The 18,153-nt window shown below is 31.4% G+C and overlaps 1 protein-coding gene across 1 annotated transcript in view; it reads right to left on the bottom strand.

Moving 5' to 3' along the window:
* Positions 1 to 18,153, bottom strand: part of LOC129235091 (F-box-like/WD repeat-containing protein TBL1XR1) — a 67,491-nt gene that overhangs the window by 14,874 nt on the left and 34,464 nt on the right. Inside the window, exons 4-13 of the mRNA XM_054868772.1 lie at positions 17,946 to 18,093; positions 15,849 to 15,978; positions 13,175 to 13,319; positions 11,923 to 11,986; positions 10,005 to 10,102; positions 9,068 to 9,128; positions 8,231 to 8,352; positions 7,299 to 7,373; positions 4,954 to 5,081; positions 1,616 to 1,781 (exon numbers count right to left, since the gene is read on the bottom strand). Of these exons, the coding sequence (XP_054724747.1) occupies positions 1,616 to 1,781; positions 4,954 to 5,081; positions 7,299 to 7,373; positions 8,231 to 8,352; positions 9,068 to 9,128; positions 10,005 to 10,102; positions 11,923 to 11,986; positions 13,175 to 13,319; positions 15,849 to 15,978; positions 17,946 to 18,093 (1,137 nt within the window). The remainder of the gene's footprint in view (positions 1 to 1,615; positions 1,782 to 4,953; positions 5,082 to 7,298; positions 7,374 to 8,230; positions 8,353 to 9,067; positions 9,129 to 10,004; positions 10,103 to 11,922; positions 11,987 to 13,174; positions 13,320 to 15,848; positions 15,979 to 17,945; positions 18,094 to 18,153) is intronic.

Genomic DNA, 18,153 nt, shown 5'->3' with positions numbered 1-18,153 from the left:
CTAGATGGGTAGTTAGTTTTTTACACTTAATATATGAGGACGCTTTTTATCCTTTGAGTATGGCTGAAGGAACAAACCATCAAGTACAAAAATATAGTTTATTAAAGAACTGCTCAGTGGGCATTAGATAAATCAAGTTGTAATAAATATACGCATTCTGACACCAAGCAGCTTAAAACATTTTCTTTTTACTTATTTTCTTCAACAAAACGGTTCAAAAACTTCGTACTTTATTAAAATTTTTACTTTTTAATTTACAAAGATTGAACAGAACGTCTGTTGGGTCTTCTAGTCTACTCATAGAAATGGCATGGTCTTGATTTCGATACTACTGGAACCACTTGAATAGAGCTGATTCTACTTCAAGAAAGGTGCACATCTTCATTCATTTCAAATTCCGATTCATGGATTTGTGCCGCTTTAGAAGTTTCTCTTTTTCTTTCAATATCGTTGACAGAGTATTTGGAGCTATTCTATGTTTCAGAGCTGATCTTTCTTTTTCATAGTTGGATTCCTTTCAATGTCATAAATAAGATTTACTTTACTTTCTAAATCCAAGGTTTTTAGCTTTCGCTTAGACATCTTTAATAGTAAAGAAAACTCACTCTCTATCTCTCTTAAGAACTCATCAGTAAATGATCAAACTAAAGAATGAAAGGGAACACATGTTAACTTAGGTCAGCCTTTGAATAAAGGTACAATCAGTTGACTTGACAGCTTAAAAGCAGATTTGTAGTCCAGCAACATGTCTGAATGTAAACAGTACAGTACAAAAAAAAAAAAAAAGCTAAACTCATTCCGCATGTGTAACTCCTTTATTGCACATGGGCTCAACAGGTGTTCTCCTTTGTTTAGAAGTCAGGAATTGCAAGTGAAGGTGAAAGAATTTTTCTCTCATAGTCACTTGTTTCTTTCTTTCTTTCTCTTTTTTTTTCGTTCTTTCAAAATAAATGTCATCTTTGAAAAAACTTTGAGTTAAAAGAAGTTAACTTCGAGATATTGAGATTAATTAGCATGGAGTTAAAGACAAAGGAACTTGATAAAAACTTTGAGAAATAGTAATGTTTGAGTTATCGCGAATTGACTGTATTATACAAAATACTTTGAAGTTTACATTGAATATAAGAAAAATAAACAAAAATACAGTACAATACAGAATACAATTATAGTATGTATACAGCAAGGTAATGTATACCGTATAACACGTAGTCTGTAAAGGCTGAGAATGTTTAGGCTAAAGTCTCAACAATGTGAGGAGAGCAAAATAATTATGTCTTGATAAATTAAATATTTGAAAAAGTTCGGAAGTAGCAAATAAAATTCAAAAGCAACAAATTAAAGTGATAAATTTTTCTTTTTTTAAGTAAATAAGTGATCTAAGGCACAATTGTATGAAGATATAACGAGTAAGTATTTCCCACGTGTAAAAATAGTATGTTTATCAGAGAAAGTTTATCTGTTGGAATCCTTTTTAACAGTGGTTTTTAGAGAAAGCAATGATTAAATTACTTAAAAACCTAAATTCAACTATAAAAAAAAGCTTCAATGTTGCTAACTTTTAAAATTATATTAGAAGAATATTACATATTGGCATTATAATATATTTATGAGTTACCTGTGTTGACCATATGTGAACACATTTGTCAAATGAACCACTTGCTAAATATTTTCCATCTGGACTGAATGCAACACTGTAGACGGGTTCTGTATGTCTGGTCAATGTGTACAGGCAAGAGCCATGTTCTACATCCCATAAGCGAACAGTAGAATCAAAAGACGCACTTAAAAAATAAAAAAAGAGATCAAAACCACAGCCAAATGCATGCATTTATCACAGAAAAATTCAATTATTGAAAACATGTTTATGAAATTGCATCATGTAAAATGATTAAAAACAGTGTATCTATTTTAAGCAGGGGTTCCCAACCTGTGGGTCATGATTAAGGGGCTGAAAAATGCATACCCTTTTCCCCCTCTGCCTAGTTTTATGACCAAGCGACGGCCTTGTGCACCCCTTCTAATGCTACGGAGCAACACCCAAGAACAAGTCCCCAGAATAAGATAAAAATCCTGTAGAATTAACTCCTCTGAAAATTTCAATAGTTTCATGGCTCTGCCATGACCCCCCCCCCCCGTAGGAGCCCCTTTGAATTCTAGCATTTCCCTTTCAGTAACTACTTGTATTCCTTATTCAATACAGGTTGTGATTTTGAGGATGGTCTTTCCATTGCAGCGAAAACGCAGTTACGGTACATCTCTGTTTTAACAAAAAAATTGTTCATAGCAAGATTTTTAGTAAAAATCAATTTTTAATCAAACTATACCACTCTTTACAGTTTATTAAAAATAGAAAATGTAACTTGATGGAAAAATTCAAAGTAAGATGGAAGTGTGTGTTTGGGGGGGGGGGGGCATTTTGAAGTTTTGTCCCACCTCGGAAAATTCCTAGATCTGGCACTGAGTGTCTGTTACTGGGGGGTTAGACTTTTTTTTGAAATTGAGCAAATAAAAATAGAATTAACGAATTCAGATAACCCAGAAGTTGCCAAATGTTGGATGAGATGTAGTTGCATGAGAGAAAAATAGTTTAAAAAATCTAAATACATTTAAAAACTTGGCAAATTGAGTTAACCTGAGAGCAATGTCTTTAGCATGTCTGTTTCTGGTGCCATTACCCTATTTCTGAAAATGTATATGCAGTGGTTTCTATGTGCTTATAGCAGGGTTAGTAAAAAACCGGTTTTTTTTCAAAAAAAACCCCAAAAAAACAGTTTTTTTAGTTTAAACCAGGTTTTTTTGGTTTAAACCGGTTTTTTTTTTTTGGTTTAAATACTATTTGAGAGAAAAACAATTAATTTTCGGAAGGTAATTAAGGTTCCATGTAATTAACAGTTATTCAATAGTCACATTATACCTAATTTCTTGATTAATTAAAGAGATAAGAACAAAATCTTGAAACTAAATTAAATAATTAAAATAGCTTTCTGCGGGGAAATATTGATTGAAATGTTTGACTTGATTAACATATTAGTATGCATGTATATATAGACCCTTTATGATACGAAATACTTCAAGAAGTGGTTGTGATGAGGGTTAAGATAAAATATAATGAAGATCCAAGAAAAAAACTTTATAAAACCAACATAATATGAATAATTATCGAATAAAGGTAAAAGTTATATTTTTAAGCATAATCTTTTCAAAAGAACAATTTTCATATTTTTTCTTTCTGATCTTACATAATGCTGATTTTTATATACACAATGTCGCAAATATTGAAGTAAAGCAAAATGTACAACAGTACATGATTGAACAGTCAAAAAATCGATTGCTGTTGTACTGACAAAGTTTTAAAAAAAAGTGCTGCTCTATATTCGACTCTGTTCTTATTTTGGAAAGACTTGGAAAAGATATCGACTATCGCTAAAACAAAGAACCAAATCAAAAATACAAAAATTGGTGTAACATGGCTTAAATTACAGCTTATTTACTGGCATACATGTTGCATCCAGCATTGAAGTTTAAAAAATATTAAATGCAAACTCTTTAGAACAAATAAATGTGTAGCAAATTCTATTTGAAGAAATTTTTTTTTTTTGCCAAAAACGTTATATACGTGAAGTATAAACTTTTTTTAAAAACTTGATTCAAATAATATTATTTGTGTTCACCTGCAGAACAAATCTTAAATTTTAGGTGCAAACAATTAAGTTAGACTGTTGATTACCTTACAAGTCAAAGTTAAAATTCCAGGAAAGTGCAAATAAATGGGCAAAAATATCACACCCCTGCAACAGGAATGAGCAATATAATGGATTGCATCTACAATAAAAGATTCAATCCTTAGTAAATCTTAACTAATCATGCAAATTAAGCATAATGATGGAAGTTGACTGAAATCTGCTTTATGGCACATATATGAAATAAAAAATATATTAATATTTTTTTTCGATTAAAGCTTGTAATACATTTTGAAGAAGCAACTTTGCAATTTTAGTATTTATCTCTGCAACTTAGCTAGGAACTTGGCATAAATGGAATTTTGCATTTTTCAATATGTGTGGGGAAATCAATGTAAACTTGTAAAATGGAATTTTTTTTGGCTTTTTTTTTTAAAAAAACCATTTTTAAAAAAAACCGAAACCGCATGGTTTTTTTAAAAAAACCAATAGGTTTAAACCAAACAACCCTGGCTTATAGTAGGCTAAGTAAGGCATAAAGTCTTTTAAAATCAAGGTGAAACAATATAGATGAGGGGTAGTAGGAAATCATAGAAAAAAATAATAAACAAATAAAAAACAAGCTACAGTTACAGCAGCAACGCAAGCAAAAACGAAAGATCAGTTTTAAAAAGAAAAATTAGAAACATTTGAATAACTCAATTTAAAGTCAGCATTAAAAAGCAATTGGTAGTTTTTTTTTGACAGAATTATTTAAGATACATAAAAGTTGACCTGCTAAAAAAAAAAAATGCAACTTTAAAAATTGCTGATGTAAAAGGTTAAAAAAAAGTGAGGATAAAGTTTTTTTCTGAAAAATGAAAACTATTTAGTAAAACTATAAGACAAGAAGCGTTAATTTTAAGAAAAAAGGTCAATGTTTAGTTTCTGGGGAGAGGGGGGGGGGGGACAGAATTAAATTTTTTTGCAACAAAAGCATGGGAAAGAAAGTTAATTTTTAAAGAACTATGACTTGGTCAATTTTTGAAAATGATGATTTTTTTAAAGAAGGCCCAAGTCTAATTCTAAAATTCAGTTCCTCAAAACGAACAATGAAGATACTACTTTCTTCATTAAATTTAGCTTCTCTAGCACTTCAAAATTTTAACACAGTTTATTGGAGCTTGAATTTAATCTTAAACATACATTCTGCCCATTTCAATAGATGTACTTTATTATTGTGCAGTTAATCATACAATTCTAAAAAGAAAATAAAGTAAGAAAATTTAAATACCTAGCAAGAATAAGATTCATATTTGGGTTGTTAGTCCCAGGACCAGTAGGACTCCATTTAATTGTGTATATTTCTTTGTTGTGTGCTTGGAGATCATGGACGCAAGTATCTTGCTTCATATTCCAAATCTTAAAAAAAAAAAAAAAAATGTTGTAATTAATTTTAATAAAATTGCACACACAAAAACCAGATTGGAAAAAAAAAAAAAAACCCTCAAAGCAAGCTAGTTAAAAAATATTTTGCTCATTTAAAATTTTTTAAAGAATTTGAATACAAAAGTCATTCATTGGACTGCATTTGTAGCTATAAACATTTGTAATATGAACACTTGTATTAAAAATATTCAATTCTTTATAGAAATGTGTAATTTAAAACAGGAATAATTGATCCAGCACATAATGAGATATGTACTATATACCTTCTTGGAGTTGTAAAAAATATTTTGGGGGGAATGCAACTTTTTACAGGGTAGATGTCTCAGTTGATGAATGAATTCTTAGTACAGCAAACACGGACAGCTTAGATTAATTATTTCTGAATTAATCCAAAAACCAGACATTTACTTCATTAATAAAAAAGTGGTTTAAAACCAATTTATTTTAAATTAAAAGTATTATTACAACAATAAGCCATATATTTTGTAATTTGGCATCCTCTCCCTCCACCAACTACAGCATTAATTATACATTACAATAAAAGTAAATTAAATGATGGAAATGAAAATTTGAAAAAAAAAAAAAAAGACACATGTTTTGGGGGGTTACATGTGGAGCCCCCTTTTTATTCCTAAAAGATGCAAGATAAGTTCTTCTGACAGATATCTTTACATCAACATTACATTTTATTAAAAACCTCAGTAACTCTAATGCTTGGTATTAATTTTATTTCCACTTATGTTATTAAAGCATGCAATGAATAGTTCACTGATATACTTCCTAGTGCTTTTAACTTCTTTTTTATTACTGCAAATACGTTATCCTACTTTATTTTTAAAAATGCAAAATTTTTCCTATCCATAGAAAAGGAATTCTCAGTGATGTTGAAAATTACAGACCAACGGCTCTACTTTTAGTCTGTCTTCTAGTAGTTTTGTATCCATTGTTTGTAATGAATATTGTTTCTTCAACGGACATATTTGATTTACTTGAATCAACATGGGTATATGTAGGCTTGCCAGATTTCTGAAATGTTCAACTGGGACACCGGAATGCCCCCCTCCCTCAGTGTCACTAGTATTCAAAAGGTTACACACCTGTGGCTGATTTTTTGAGTGTTTTATAGGGCATTTTGCTCTCAATGCTATGAATAAATGGTTACTAATTATGAACCTAAAACAGGGATATTAAAAATGACTTAAACAGATAAAATTTGAACATTTCACTTCTTAGATATACATATTTACAATTTATTTTAGTTTGAAACAACACTTTGAATGAGGAACAAAAAATTGAACATTATTTAGATAGACTTTTCATTTTATAATACTTCTTTAGACAGTCTTTTTTAGTTTTAACCTTGTAAAAATCCTCACAAGCAAACCCGGTATTAATTTTACAAGTCAATGTTACAAATGATAAAGCAATTATCTTAAACAATCCTTCACGGTTTAATATTTTTAGACCTTTTTGGTCATCAGTAATCAATTTTAGTTTTTCCGGGACGTCAAGTAAAACGGCCGGGACACCGGGATTTTGTCTGAAAACCGGGACTGTCCCGGTCAAACTGGGACATCTGGCAAGCCTAGATATGTGTCAAGTTACCACAAATTTACATTGTCAGAATAGCAAAATTTCCTCAGCTTTGAGAGATTGTAAGTAGTCAGATGCAATTAGCACTGACTCTTCTAAAGTCCTTGACAAAACTGATATTGGCATACTCCCGGATAGATTAATTCAAGGCATTTCAACGTATTTCCTTTAAACCAAGTTCTTATAATGTAGTAGATAATTATGCTTTAAATTAATTTTAAACTTTACAGCAAACATTTTTCTGATATTAATATTTTTAAAGTGAAAACATTTAGAAATAATGTGTTCAAAATGCTTTTACTTTTATTAAAGTTTTGATGAAATGTGTTCTATGTTCATACATCGCTTTTATATTGAATGGTTATAATGTATATTTTTAGAACAATAAATTACTAAAATAGTAAAAGCACTGGCTTCTGAGCAACTCACATGTCGGACGTAAAGAATAATTATTTTAACTAAAATGCTCATCTTTCAAGTTCTAAACCCATGAAAGTAAACATAAATTTTGACAAAAGGCATTAAATGATACCATCTTCTAAAGTTCAAAATTTAATCAACCAAAAAAAAAAAAAAAACATATGTATGACAACTTACTTTGAGAGACATGTCATCAGAACAGGAAGCTAGCAATATTCCTTGTGGATCCCACTTTATAGCATTGACTTCATTCTAATATTTGAAATTGTGAAGAAAGAAAAAGCTATATTATTATCGGAAAATAAAACTTGCTTCCAATTGCAACTTATTTGAAACACAAAACTTAAACACTATTTTAATTTAACAAACATGGAATCAAATTTTCAAACAGGAGATCTTATTTTCAAACATTTAAACAGCATTCATATCACCTCTCACCCTACAACATCGAGGAATTTATGTATTTTGATTCAATAATTTCCAAAGCATAATGGCAAGGTTTAAAATTGCATTGACTGCTTTTGAGAAAAATTTTTGAAATGAACAATATAATAAACTACTTAATTACACAATGTGGTCGTTTCCAAAATTTCTTTCTGAAAGAGCATGTTTAAAAACATAGAATCTGAGCATTTTTTAAATAATTTGTTTAATATTTAAAAAAAATTATTAAAATCGATGAGCTTTCATTGTTTACATTTCTTGGAGATGACATCATAAATGATGAAATGCCATTCTATGTTGCCACTCTCACAGAGCTAAATATTTAATTTGCATCTTTACTCATGTGTATTGGCAACGTAATGGTTGATAGCAAGCGTAGAGTGCAATTTTAATTCGCTTCTTGATTATCATTACGTCGAAACGCGGTACAAAATGTGCCAGAGTGTCATTTGTGACGTCATCAAGACCAGGTCTTGTTTGAAAAATCGGACATTTAAAAAAATTAATTAAAAAATAACTGTTGGGAAAATGAAAGGATTTTCTGGGTTCAAGTTTTTTTTTTTTTTTTTTTGGCTCATGCTATCCATTTCAGTGACTAAAAGTAGTACTTTTGACTGAAGGAAACCACCCCATTGTTGACTGCAAAATAATTATAAATAGCTCACCGTATGCCCAGTAAATGTTTTTATGGGCTTTTCAACACCAAGCTTGCATACATGAATGCATTGATCAGTTGAACAAGAGGCAAAGCTTGTGTTTGTCTGCCAGTCCACATCAAGAGCAGGGGCTAAATAAAATTCAATAAAATATCATCAAATAAAAGAAATATAAATGTATCAGAATATGAAATAGAGTATTACTTATGTACCCTGTCATATTCGGCAAACAAAAATGCTCAGATAGAAAGTAAAGTGATGTGAGGAGAAGGAGAAAAGGTGATTTCTCCCAAAAGTTGCGATCAAAATTGATACTTATCACAAAAAGCTATATCATAAATAATGATAGTCAATGTTAAATGCCAATCCAGGGATGCAGAGTCGGAGGGAATATGACGTAATTACGGCTCCTGAAATTTTAAAGCCGTAGACTCCTTTACCCCGAAATCAGACTCCACAACTTTGGTTTTGTAGCCCAGGCCCCTTTTTGCATTAAAAGAGGGATTTTTGTCATAAGTCATTCTGAAAAAAGCAGCTGAAAAATATTTTGCAATTTTGTGTATCATGATGTTGTTCTCTCCTCCTAATATTCAAAAAAAAAAAGAGAACTGTCTACCACTATTTCAAGATAATGTAGTCAAACAAAATCTGAAAACATTATAACGAGATCGTTACTTAAAACTTCAAAACAAAAAGAATGAACTGCTTGTTAGTAAGTCTTCCATTGAACTAAAGATGTAAAAATTTCAGATTATACAATAACTCTGAGATAAAAGACATGGTTAAAAAGATGATGATAAGGTAGATGAAGTTCAGAGTAACCTAAACAATATGTAATTCAATTACCTGTATGGAAAGCAAACTGTTGAGTACACTGTCCGGTGCTAGCATCCCAAATTATGGTTGTCTGAAAAGGCAAACATAGGCATTACATGAAATGTGAACAAATAAATACAAATGAAAACCAATGACAACTGAAAGAATATTTTCAAAGTTTATAACAATAAGTTCAAACTACATTCCCCCCTTGGTGTGAAACATTCATGACTTTTTTATTGGAATTTTATTTATTCATTTATTTTGGAAAAGACTTTTAGAAACTTCTGTTATTAATTAATTGAAATTTAAAAATGAAAATATGAACTATAAATTATTAGTTTTCAAAATAACACAACCATTATATTTCAAATATTACTGAACCAAAAACTTTCATGATAAGGTTTTTAACAAATTTAAATACAAATGCATATAATTCAAATAAAATTTAAAATTAATGGCACAGAAGTACTCCCCCTCCCCCTTTTTTAACCCCTTCTGGAGCTGTGGGTTACAAAAAAAAGACACCAATTAAGAATTTTCTTTAAAAAAATTCTTTTCTTTGAAACCGCAAAAACTGTTGCAGTGGAAGAATTTTGTTCTTTTCAACAATCACGGATGGTGGCATTACAAACATGGCTTTTTCTGATGTCGCAACTTACAATTGGATTTTCATAAAATATTAAATTTTTTAATTTACTCTGACACAAACAGAGCTCTGAAACAGCCTAGGTGTTCAATTACATAATTGTAAAAGATTTAAATTTATTTTTGAATGAATAACATAACTTTTCCTGCAAAAATTATTTTTATTATTATTTTTTTTCAATTGTAAAATACATCTCTTGGTGATCAAGTACTTATAGTGCTTTTTCCCTATATTTCAAAAATGTTAAGGTCTCGTGCCGGAAAGGATAAAAGAATTAGACCAAAAGATTAATCAAATGTGTAACAATAAAATATTTACCTTATCAACACCTGCGCTGAGAATATAATTTCCTTTTTTGTTCCATTTCAAAGCAAAAATAGGGCCTTTGTGTTGTCCAAGAGTACTAGCAAGTCGACCTGCATTATAAAACAACAAATAGTAAGAACAAGAATGGATCCAGAAAGTTTTCAAGGAGGGAGCGGTTGATTTTTGAACTAACCTCTCATTGCGCATCTGATTTATACATGCTTGCGAGGAAAGGGGTGTCACATGTTTTTCATCTAAAGCATCTAAAAGATACAGATTTAGCCAACGAGGTTTCTTAAAGTACTCCTTTCCTTTTCTGTTGAAAGAGGTATTCGAAAGAGTTTGAAATTGGATTTTAAAAAACTTCAACTTCGCAATAATTCCAAGGGAACGTTTCGATCCCCTCCCCCGAAGGTCGAAAAAAATTACACTTTTATGAAACTTCAGTTTCGAAAAAATACCAGAGGATAGTCACTGAACCCATTCTTCCCCCTGAAATTTCCCGAGGTGTCTGAAATTGGGTCTTTATGACTTACATTTCGTAAAATGCTCGGGGCTTCCAAACTTCCTATCCTACCATCACCATAGATCCTCAAAAATTGCCTTTCTGAAACTTCAATTCCGAAAAGTTTCTGGAGGGGAGATTCGAACCCTATTCCTTTTCTTAACATCATCAACAAGGGTTGACACTTGCATTTTAGGACTACAATTCAGAAAAAATGCTAGTGCACATTCCCTCAAGGGAGGGGCGATTGCCCCCATCGCCCCTCCCTTGCATCCGTCAAGTAAGAAACTGAAAAATAATATCTATCACCTCGTTAAAAAGGGAAAGAGTAAAATGAAATTTAAAAATAAATTTTAGCTTTAATAATAAATAACAGACGCTGCTCAATAAATGTGAACTGACTTTATTTGATTTCACTTGACACGTCAACTATTGTCTTATTTTCCCTCAAAAGTTATGTCATTTTGAGGCTGATAAAAAAACTACATCAGATGGATTTTTTTTTTTTTGGAACTTCTAGAACAATTAGAACAAAAGTTAATTCCCTTAATCTTATTTTTTTGAACAAGGACTAACCCAACTTTATTGTTAGATGTAAATTTTGGAAAGAATGAATTCCAAAAAATTGGTTCTTATAATCATTACTTTTATGCAACCAGGTATCACTTTAATAGAGCAGCTTTTTTTTAAAAATTAATTTTATGTCTACTGTTAAAATAAAAAAGTACTTTTTTCAAGAGACACTAACCAAAATTTTTCCTTTTAACATAGCAATTGCACCAAACAAGGCTGCTGGAGCAAAACATATTTATTTTAAGTTCCTCATAGGATTTCATTTCTTTTCAAGATTAAAAAAAAAAGTTTGGCATTAGCTGAATGAAATTCATGTTTATTTTATAGTTGATTTGAATTTCTTTCCAGTCAACTATTTTTTGGAGCCAATTACTCTACTTGTGGCTAAAATATAGTGGATATTTAAGATTTTCTTGAAATGAAAGAAAAAACACTTCACAGCAACTTGTTGCCTATCTATTCCATGAAATTAAACCTATTTATCTTAACATGGTATATCACAATGCTCTTTCTGAGGAAAAACTGATTAACACCAATGGCATTCTAAAATAACACTAGGATATTTATCATGACATTGTCCTTAAATTATTTATTGCATTCTTTATTGCTAACTCCTTTGTCTCTCTAAAAAACTGCAATTTTTATAGTTTATTTAGCCAAAACCACACAGAACATCTGTGCAGAGCTGAGTTTCTGGCAGCGTTAGAATAACATGGTCGACTTGGAAAGATTAATGATAAATAATTGAGTTGAAGGATTATTTTATATTTTCATGAAACTTTTGAAGTTATTTAGAACATAATATTTTTTACTGCTTTTTAAAGAAGAATAAAAAAAAAAAAAAAAACTTACCATCTGTTGTCCATATCCTTGCATATCCATCATAAGAACCTGTTGCTAATAAGGTACCATCAGACTAAAAATATGAAATTGAAAAATAAAAATTCTTTAATGGGTTTCAAAGAGTTAATATTTGTATGCTTCTTTTTATTGCTGAGACAGAATTTTATATTTTGGTTTTCATCAACTTTTTTGTAATAAATAAATAATGCAAATAAAATTATTGACAGTGACACGCATTTTTAAACATTTTTAAGTACCTCTCTGGAAAAAAGACTCACAAAAGTCAGAAAATGATATCCTATCTTCATAAGATTTTATACATAACCTCAAAACATGGATTAGCACCTGTTTTTTTTTTTTTTTTTTTTTTCCCTAACATGACTGTGGCCAATTTAAACATACAATACACATATACAGGGTTTCAGCTTTTTTTTCTTAATTGTGAAAGAGCTACCACAATTACAATACAATATCTTTCTTCTTTTTTGCTAAAGCATGTAATTACATTCCACTTTAAGATGAAAAAAACTTTGCTGGAAAACTTGAGACAAGAAGTATAACATCATATTAATTAGTTCAATTGGATAGCACAAACAATCAATGCAAATGATATTATCCAATATTAATGCAGTGTGCCTCCCAATGAGCATGTCAAATTAGGCTTCTGCTCTCTTACAAATAAACATGCATTCTCTTAACAGTAGATAGTTATTAAATAACTTTCCATTTCTAATTCCAAAAGCTTACATTAGCTGCTGAGTATTAATATATTTTAAAGACATTATGGTTCAATTAGTTTTAGAAGTTAGCTTTCATAAAAAAATGAAACACATTGAGGAATTTACAAAAATATTCAAGCTCATATTTATAAGCCTAATGCAAAATACACGCTTGGAAAGTAAAGATACTAAATCGGTGATAGTGAAATGCAGCCTTTGTGAATGGGTTGGTAAAATCAATCAAAACAGCTTGACAATTTATGATACTATGACAACCTTAATACTATGGGAGACACTAAACAAGTTTTTTTTTTGTTTGTTTGTTTGGCAAGCATTTAGAAATTAGTTCTGTTTTAAACAGACCACTTGTTAGATGAATTCAGACACATTATCTTAGAAGTTCACATTAATTTTCATAAATTTTTATGCTGCAACTCTTATGAGATAATTGTCATGAATATATGACCAGAAAGTAAAGAAGGTAGAGCGTTGCTAAACGAGATAGATTTCCTCCTAACTCAAGAAAAAAAAGATATGCTTACATTCCAGTCTAAAGAAGTGACATCTTTGTTGCTAGGAACTTCAGTGCCTCCTTTCTGTATGCAATGCCTTAAAACCAACTGATTTCCACTATTCATTGCAGTATTATCATTCATTATCCATATTCGCGCAGTTGAATCACCAGAACTAGTTTTATGAAAGAAAAAAAAATATTGTAAAGAATGATCCAATTAAAAATACATACAAGTTTAAGTAGCATTTACAGAAGAAAATTAGTAAGAAATGAAGAAAAAGTGTTTGCTTGACACCGCGCCTCTTTGCCAGTCCTTTGCTGAAATCAGAGTGAAGACCAACTATGCAAAAGGATAGTCTATCAAGAGGGAATTTTATCACTACCTCATCTCAAATTAAAGAAATAAGAACATTTCTTGCTGCTTTGTGGAACATTGCAATGGCATCTTGTGCAATATTGCAATGCCTTCCCTTGGTATGATTGTTTGTGTCATATTGTTGTTCTGTTTCTGAAGGTTATTTAACTCCAGATTGCAACTCAGTGGATCAGTGGAGAATATGGGGAGAAGGGAGACAGTTATAAAGTTGCATCCTCCTCCAGAGCAAAACTATAATGCTCTTTTTTTATCAACCTTTTTTAAACTTTTAATTTAATTTTTGAATGATAACATAATTTTTGGCTTATCACTCAAAAGATTTCCACTGCTGACACATACTATCTGATTCCTTCTAGTGGTTTCTATGGCCACAGCAGGAAATTGTCAACCTTGGTTAAATAAACTTTTTTTTCATTTAAAGAAATGGCTGCATGACGTCATGCACAATTGGTAAAAGTTACACTTCTTAAAATTAAAACAAAATTATTATTTTAGGATTTTTTTTTAATTCAAACATTTTTCTACACATACATTATTAAATTATTACACATTACTTTATTTCATTTGAAAAATAAAATAATAATAATAAAATTTCATTTGAAAAATAAAAAAATCACTGAAATTACGAGGGGGGACCCAAAAATAACCGGATTTTTGTTCTAAAATATTTATATATAGTTTATTCACAAAATTTCTTTTGTCTCCTTTAAAGTGTTCACCCTTAGATGCAATACAATTGTTAATTCTTTTTTTCCACTGTTAGAAGCTCCCCTGGAACTGTCTAACTTTGACCATGTCCAGTGCCCGTTGCGAAGTAGTTTTTACAGCCTCTACATCATCAAAACGCTTCATTTTCAGATTTTTTTTCATCCTCCGGAACAGAAAAAAATCACAGGGGGCTAGGTCTGGTGAATACAGGGGGTCGAAGAACAACTGGCCACCCCTGAGGGGCCAACTAGCGGTTGATAGTAAAGGTTGTGTGTACGGGAGCGTTATCATTGTGGAGGAACCTTCCTTCCAATCGCCCTAGCGAGCTCCAACTCACTCTTATTTGTTCCAAATTTTTGTCAATCATAAAACGACCACTCTCATTGATTTTTTGGCAGATTTTTTCAATGTTTTAATCATTTCGAGACGCTGAAGGGCGCTCAGAGCGAGCATGATCTTCAACATTCATGCTACCGCATTTTAAGCGCCCAAACCACTCGAAAACTTATGTATGGCTCATAGCATCGGTCTTGAAAGCTTATTGAAACATTTGGTAAGCTAATCCCTTGCCGACTTTTCAAGCGGGAGAAGAAAAATTTCAAGTTTAGTTTGTTCTTTTAAATCTGCCATATAATGAGTTTGCAGGCGGAAAGAAACAGCACCTGAGAAAACCAACCCTACGACCAGACGGTATCAATTAAACTGACGCCACTTGCACAGCTGGTTTGTGAAGGTATCTACTTGAGCCATCTAGCTGGAGAACACTCTACTACATCTAGGATTGGCATCACACCATTAGTCCGGTTTCTTTTGGGTCCTCCCTCGTAAAAATAAAACAAGCCAATTTTCACTAGCTTTGGTTAAAAGAACTTCAGTTTCTCAAAACAATTTTAAAGAATACAGGATGCAAAAGGATTGAAACTTGAAAAACGGCTTGCAATTTTTTGCGAATAAGAGAAAATGAAGAATTTTTGTCACCTATTCTTAACTTATTAGTTCTTTTTGGATTTAAATCACAAAAAACGAATGTAACTGCTATTTATTTTCTTGTAATTAGCTCATTGGGTAATAAAATTCCAGTTTTGGCACAAAAGTCACGAATTTAGTTTTTTGTATCAAGATGTATCAGATATTGAAAATAATATATTTTTAAAACAAATATCAAACAAATTGCTTTTCCATGATGAATTCAAAAACTTTAAATGTGACCATGGGTTTTCCAGTTCATGTATGTTTGTTTTTATCACACATATTTACATGCATGATCTCGTAATAAATTAGGAAAATATCTTCATTCACTCCAGTAAAAACTGCTTAAATTTACTTATTACAGAAAACAGGTATGTGCAATTTATTGTCTTAATTGAGTTTTCAGTTTGAATATTCACAAGCAAGTTACCCCAATTTGATGTCTTGACAGTAGCTAATACCCTCCCATAAATCAGTCTCTACTCCCACCAAACAATCTGCTAGCCCACTCTGCCAACCCCCTCCCCCCCCCACACACAGTTATTACTACACTCATGCAAAAATAAAGCAAATTAGAACCACTATTTGAATTTCCTTTGATTCACCCAAATACGCGTAATTGAAAGAGCAAGATTTCAGAGAAACTTACCCAGATGCTAGTAAATCTGATGTGGGATTCCATGCACAGATAAAAACCTCCGATTCATGACCTCTTAATATTGTTGATCTGCTGCTAGGAATCCACCTCAAATCAACATCCATTGGTTCTGTGTGATTTGCTGAATGACAAAAAATGAAAAACATGTTAAGTAAAATAGATCAAAAATATCTAAAAATCAAAGAATTTGTTTTCATGTCATTTTAAAAATAAAAACGTATGCAATTGCTTGTGAAAAGTATTGATTGCAATTACATAAAAATACCTATTTTGCATAAATAACAGGGGTGCCCACCTGCAGGAGCTCATGGGGCAGACTGTGGCATTGAAGCTATTGAGGGGGGGGGGGGGTCATAGTATTTAGGGAAGGGAGCACCCTTGCACTTGAAGAGGTTGGGCACCCCTGTATAAAATTTTTTATCCTATCAAGAAAATAATAAATAATCGTTAATCATGCAGAGTATAAACCAGGCCAAAAATTGAATTAGCACCTTCAGAATTCAAGGGGGGGGGGTCATAGTATTTAGGGAAGGGAGCACCCTAGCTCTTGAAGAGGATGGTCACCCCTGTATAAAATTTTTTATCTTATCAAGAAAATAATAAATAATCGTTAATCGTGCAGGGTATAAAACCAGGCTAAAAATTGAATAAGCACCTTCAGAATTCAATACAAAAACGCATTACTTGGGGATACATTTAGAGATTTGCTTAAAGTCAGGTTTTGGGTCCCAGAAACAAACATTTCACAATATGATAAAGCAAATAAGAATCTAGCACAAAATTTGCAATTGCAAAAATGAACTTAAACTATCAGATTTTAAAAGTGTCATCTAAAATGTGCCTTCATTCCTTTCAATCGCTTTTTTATTCCTCAAATTTTAGCTGTGTTGAAATTTCTTATAAGTAGTAATAATAGTGTAAGCGCATACACAACACAATTAAAAACTTTTTATTTTTATTTTTTTCAAATGGCAGAGAACTTCACAAATTGATAAAAGACAAACATAACTAAAACAAAGAATGGGGGGGGGGAGGAGTTGAATCACAGGCTTAAAAAAAGTATAGATTATGTTATTGTTTTCAAAGCAATAATTTAAAACTATTTTTCAAACTTCGCTTCAGTAGGACAGGAAAATCTTGTAGTTAGTTAACAGATTTTTTTTTCTCCTAAAAACTCCATTATTTCATATGAATTTTCAAAAAATAATATTTCATGCAAGGGGGAAAATATCTCCAAGTTTGACTCAATAAGCAAGGCTTCATTTTCAGTGATATCTTGGGATGAATTTCTACACATAGTTGGGATGAACTTATGCATAAAGCAAAAAAGAATCAATCACAAAATTTGAAACAGAAAAAACATTTACAAATTATTCTTTCCCTTTTTTTCTCCTTCTGCTTCTTTCTTTAATTTTTTTTTTTTTTTTTTTTTGATTGATTCGTTTTTTAAAATATTTAAAATTAACAGTCATGGAATAATGAACAAAGAAAAAAAAAGGGGGGGAGAGGGGGGAGGGGGCTCGTGAAACGTAGTTTTTTAATCGCTGCCATCGAATTGAGGAAAAGGATAAATAGCAGCAGAATATACAAATTCATCGAAATCGGACAACTGAGTTTGTTGAAATGATTCAAAGCATCTCCAAAGTAAAAAAAATAAAATTTTGAAAATAATCAATGCTTTGGAAATACTACGCTTAAGTCATCAATAATTAAATTAAAGTTTCGATAAACGAAAAGCTTACTAAAAGACGGGCGTTCAAAACGATCCCGATGAAGTAGCGATTGGCGCAGAACGGAGTTTCGCAACTGTGAGGGAGAAAGCAATAGCGCATTGTTACTCCCGTCCGAATATTGCGCAATCGACTCCTTTGTGCGCAGCACTACGTTTTGTAGATTCTGGCGCAGAACCATATTTTTGGATTACAGCCCTTGAAGACGAATTATTAGCAAATTAATAGTGGGAAAGACAATGATTTCGGCAAGATCTAAAAATAATTTCAAATCGATCGATCGACTAAGTCTAAACAGAATAAAATGGAAGGGAAACAAGCAATTTACATAGGATAAAAAACAAATAATAATAATTACCATTTCCTCCTTCGCCGTTACCATTGGAGGATTCTGTTTTAACAACAGCGTTTTTAGCATTATGGGCTTGTTGTTGCCTGGATAAAACAACCTCTGGCATGACAGCATCAATAAGGGATAAGGACTCGATCATCGTCTCGACTCCATCCTTTTTGGAACAGAAATCATTTTCAGTATTATTTGTATAATGGAGGTGAAATTAATCCGA

The sequence above is a fragment of the Uloborus diversus genome, chromosome 2 (genome assembly GCF_026930045.1).
Source record: "Uloborus diversus isolate 005 chromosome 2, Udiv.v.3.1, whole genome shotgun sequence".
NCBI lineage: Eukaryota > Metazoa > Arthropoda > Arachnida > Araneae > Uloboridae > Uloborus > Uloborus diversus.
This window is presented reverse-complemented; position numbering and strand designations above follow the sequence as displayed.